The sequence below is a fragment of the Cicer arietinum genome, chromosome 6, assembly GCF_000331145.2.
Source record: "Cicer arietinum cultivar CDC Frontier isolate Library 1 chromosome 6, Cicar.CDCFrontier_v2.0, whole genome shotgun sequence".
In the NCBI taxonomy this organism is placed as follows: Eukaryota; Viridiplantae; Streptophyta; class Magnoliopsida; order Fabales; family Fabaceae; genus Cicer; species Cicer arietinum.
In genome coordinates, this window is record NC_021165.2 from 18,514,040 (window position 1) to 18,518,920 (window position 4,881).

The 4,881-nt window shown below is 36.8% G+C and overlaps 2 protein-coding genes across 2 annotated transcripts in view; one reads left to right on the forward strand and one right to left on the reverse strand.

The window, feature by feature from the left end:
* The window catches only part of LOC101496623 (transcriptional repressor ILP1), a 6,320-nt gene extending 5,791 nt beyond the window's left edge, over positions 1-529 (reverse strand). The window contains exon 1 of the mRNA XM_073370235.1: positions 7-529. Coding sequence (XP_073226336.1) covers positions 7-419 — 413 coding nt within the window. The 5' untranslated portion in view covers positions 420-529. The remainder of the gene's footprint in view (positions 1-6) is intronic.
* A 405-nt stretch (positions 530-934) lies between these two features.
* LOC101496942 (probable protein S-acyltransferase 22) overlaps positions 935-4,881 on the forward strand; it is a 6,911-nt gene continuing 2,964 nt past the window's right edge. The window contains exons 1-6 of the mRNA XM_004514190.4: positions 935-1,606; positions 1,689-1,802; positions 3,485-3,889; positions 4,090-4,158; positions 4,240-4,311; positions 4,702-4,830. Coding sequence (XP_004514247.1) covers positions 1,565-1,606; positions 1,689-1,802; positions 3,485-3,889; positions 4,090-4,158; positions 4,240-4,311; positions 4,702-4,830 — 831 coding nt within the window. The 5' untranslated portion in view covers positions 935-1,564. The remainder of the gene's footprint in view (positions 1,607-1,688; positions 1,803-3,484; positions 3,890-4,089; positions 4,159-4,239; positions 4,312-4,701; positions 4,831-4,881) is intronic.

A 4,881-nucleotide genomic window follows, 5' to 3' on the forward strand; every position in this document is an offset into this window, starting at 1 on the left:
TCGGAAGAAGTGGAAGAAGGACGAGAGGTGCTTCCAGTAACTAGGGTTCGGGTATTCTTCTGAAGCTCGCGAAGTGCTTCTTTGGTGTAGGTTCCGGCTTGGGGCTGAACGTTGGAGAGGAACGAAGGAGAAGGGGAATGTGAGATTCGGTCTTTGTGAGTGGTTATTTTGTGAGAGGAGGAAGACGATTTGGAGACGCCGGAGCGGTGAGGCTTGGAGGAGCGTGGACGGGGGTTTTCGTTTTCGTTGTCGTTTTCATCGTCAGCGAAGCTGAGAAGTTTTGGGGCTTGGGGTTTTTTAGGCTTTGGGGCGGAGGAAGAAGGTTTGGAGGGGAGGCTGGGAGTGGAGGAGGTGTCAGCGTGGTCGTCTTCGTTTGTGTCGTTGCGGCGGCGGAAATTGCGGGATTTGGCGGTGGACATGGTGGTGGCGGTAGAAGTATAGAGTGCGGTGCTATCGGTTTGAAGGGGACAGAGTGCGAGGGTACGGTTTCGATTCGGGGCCAACTCAGCATAGTCATCACGTACTATATCTTTTTATTTATTTATTTATTTTTAAAATATAAACACAAACTTGGTGAATTTTTTGGGAATATCTGTTTATTTTAAATCAAATAACATTTGCAACTTGCTGCATGATTGATTTCGGTTTGTAAGTTAAAAGCTAATTCTTGATATTGACATGTTTAGAAATTGTCTATAAAAAATTTAAGAATAAAATAATATGCTTTTAAATTTAAAAGTTAAAATTTATAATTTTTAAATTCAAATTTATTGAAATTATATTTATCTAAACATAAATAAATTTATATTTCGTTTATTTTAAACTAAAATCAATTCGCTAAAATTGAATTTATATTTATACTTAATATAACATTAATTATACGAAGTTAATCCTAATAATCTTGCCGCTGGATTTGGTCGTCTTTAAACGGAAGTTAAACTAGAAGAGTAGATTAATTAAAGGTAAGAAAGAGAGAGAGAGAGAGAAACATTCCTTGGTATGGGAGTGGGGAATGGTGGTTGTTGGATTAGAGTTAAAGAATTAAGTAAAAGTAGAAGCAAACAAGCATCGGATGCAGTAGTCTGTTGCACATGATTTGCCAATTGAAAAAAGGTAAACATAGATAGATAAGAGAGAAAGCACTCTACTAAACAAAGGGTGTGTCATAATTAAATAGATGAAACAATTATAGCTTATAGTCACGGAAAAAGAAACTTCTACCCAACCCATGCTCACACACACTCACAGATCCCTCACCCAAGTAGCTTTGCACCCAAGTAGCTTTGCACCCAAGTAGCTTTGCACCCAAAAATCAAAATCCACAACCAGACAAAGATTTTCTCCCTTCATCACACTCCACACCCACCACCACTCCTTCAACCCCATCTCATCTAACTTCAACCTACTTCTCATTACAACCTAAAAATCTCTGCTTTTTCATACCCCTCAAAACAAATGAAAATATTGGGGCAAAGGAAAGAAACAAAAAGTAACATTCCTCTTTAGTTCTTCTCTCTATTCTCCGCATTGTGCTTTTTATACTGTTCATTCAAAATCAAAAACTATGAGGAAGCATGGATGGCAACTACCTTACCATCCTCTTCAGGTATCTGTAAATTTTTCAGTTTTTTTTTTTTTTTGCAGAAATTCTTTTTGGGGTTTACTAATTTTGAAATTTTTATGCGAAGGTGGTGGCTATTTCTGTGTTTTTAGCGTTGGGGTTTGCTTTCTACGTGTTCTTCGCTCCTTTTGTTGGAAACAAGATGTATCAGTATATTGTCATTGCCCTTTACACACCGCTGGTATGAGATCTGTCGTTCCTTTTCTTTGCTTTCTGCTAATGCTTCATGTCTTTGATTTCTTATTCTTTTGGAGTGTCATTTACCTGCAATCTTCTATATATAATAATAACTACATGGGTACTACATTTTGTTAGCACTTCAGGCACATTATATCCTAAAGTCAAGGTAGCACTAAATCATACTTACCTTGGTTGGCTAACAATGGATCTTGATTTATTTATAGAGTAAACTCAACCATGTGTCAAACTGAGACACCTTAGTGGAACAAGGTTAATATTTTATTATGTTTGGATGGAGGGGTTTGGAGGGAAAGGGATGGGAGGGTAATTTTTGTTTTTCAAATAAATAATTTTTAATTAACATTTATTTTAGAGTGAAAGGAATAAAATAATAGCTTAGCATAAATTTAATATCTCTCAATCCCTTGTTTATTTTTATAAATATTATATTCGACTCAATTTAAAAGACAAAATTTTTACCTTCCTTCCCTTTCATTCCCCAATCTTTGCTCGAATGCTTAGGTCACAGATTAAGATTCTTCCCCCTTCCCGAATAGTGTGTTTAACTGAAAACTGAACCATAGTCCTCCCCCACAAGCCACATAAAACAATGCTCCTTTTAGTGGGGATAGTTGAACTTATGACCTCCTTGTCACTCCTTAGTGGATCACAAATTTGAGCTATATTGTACTGAAATCTAGGACAATAGAAGGTGCAAGAAAATGATTGAGAAATGAATTATGTAATATGTATTAGGCACTATAAGGAACGTGTTAGGAAACGACCCATTATTAAGATCTATACTAGGACAGAGCACAGAGAGGCAATCAAGGGTATTGAATGATTAAGGGAAATAAGTTATCCTCTCTTCTTTCCCCCAAAATTCTCCATCCAAAGTCCAAACATACCCTACAGGGAATTTGACGGCATAATTATAATACCTGCTTGGTGCTAAAGAGCCAACAAGAAAATAAACTCAATTTTCCACAAATGAGAATGAGAATTTATGGTGGATGAGTGGACACAGAAGAAGTACTCAAGCAGTCAAGCATAAGGACAGACTTCATTGCACAGGTGGGTGACCTGTGATGATGATGTATGAAATTGAATGCTAGGGGGCAAAAAACCAGTCCGAAGGTAAGTTTAATGTTGAGGGATTGATACGATGGATAAGTAGACACATGAGTGGATTAGGATTTAGGAATGAATACATTAGAGAGAAGGTTGGGGTATTACCTATTGTGGAGAAGATGTAAAATCTTGCTTTAAATGGCTTGGGCATGTATGAGAAGACTTATAAAAACCTATGCAGCAGCGACACTTCAAGTTGAAGGCGCGTTGCATGTGTTAGTGTCTGAAACTTCTATGACACCTGCATATCTAACAACATTCAATCACTTTCATTTTCTTTAATTATTGTGTGTACATGTCAATGTAGTCTATACTGATATGCACTATCCATCCTCTAATGTTTCTTCCTTCTTATGGTTATTTTGGCTTCCCCTGCTATATATGACTCTACTAGGGTTGCCATTTCCTGACATCATTGTAATGTATCTAAATGTGTTTGCAACAGAATTATTAGACAAGGATAACTTTGTTTCAATAACAGCGCCTTTTTTTATAAATAAAAAATTCAAGAAGGGCATTATCATCTGTTAGTAATATCTCACCTCTTGCCAGATTACTGTTGTTTTTGGGCTCTACATTTGGTGTGCTGCAGCTGATCCATCAGATCCTGGGGTTTTTAAGTCCAAAAAGTATCTTAAAATTCCAGACAATAAAAAGGTTGTTGGGCATAAGAGTTCTAAATTAGGTGAAGAGTCAACTCCGTCAATGCATGATGCAAACGATTCAACGGTTGGAGGAAATTCCATGGATAATGAAACATTTGGAACAGAAGGAAATATGAAAAATGCTTCAAATTCAGTAGAGAAAGCAAATGCATCATCTTCTTGTTTATCTTGTTTCCTCTTGGTTTGCTCTCCTTGTGCTTATATCTGCCGCTGCTCTGGTTCAAGTGAGGAATCTTCTGATAAGCAAACAAGTGAAGATGGCATGTTCTATTGCAGTTTGTGTGAAGTTGAGGTGCGTTGAAGCTTTTTAACTAGAAACCTTTTTTCCTCTGTTAGAGTCCACTCCGAAATGACATGTGGATGTGAAAAGATGATGTTACCTCAATAGTAGTGCATGCAGAATTTGATGATCACCTTGTGTCATATTCATACTTGCTCTAAAAATGATTAGATGCTAAAAGTTTAAATCATTGAAGAATAATATTGTTGCAGGTCTTCAAATACAGCAAGCACTGTAGAGTCTGCGACAAGTGTGTAAATCACTTTGATCATCATTGCCGAGTAAGTTTATCTGATATTTTGATTTCTTTACTTATTGTTTGACATATGTTCTGAACGACTGTTGTTTCCCGAGTTTTGCAGTGGCTCAACAACTGTATAGGGAAAAAGAACTATAGGCAATTTTTCACCCTGATGATTGCTGCTATGCTCTTGGTAAGCACTGACTAATCATTCACATGGCAATACCTACCCTTATTACTTTTTAATTTATAAGCTCTGCAGCTATGTTAGGAATAATACCCAACCAATAAATATGAATCTTCTGCTCCAGATCACCAACATTTGGAAATATTAATTTTCCCAAAAATGTTTTTTTTAATCCTTTCTTATTATGATACTTAAGGTCCCATTTTCTTTCTCTATGTTTTCATTGTTAAAATAAGTAATTACAGTAGAAATGTGTATGTATAGCTGTTCATATTGTGGATTTCAGAAAACAAAATTAGAAAAAAGTTGTTTTCACCATTTTCAAGTTAGTTTCATTTCGATTAACTATTGACAGGTCTGTACATGTTTTGTGAACCTTGGTCTTTGGGATTGCAGTTTATTCTTCAATGGTCAACTGGGATACTTGTGCTCATCCGCTGTTTCGTTGAGAGGAAGCAATTTTCTATGGAAATCTCCTCTAAGTTGGGAAGCAGTTTCTCTCTGGCTCCCTTTGTTATTGTTGTGGTGAGTATTCTCCCCCCCCCCCCCCCCCCCCGTTATTGCTTCCATTTTCTC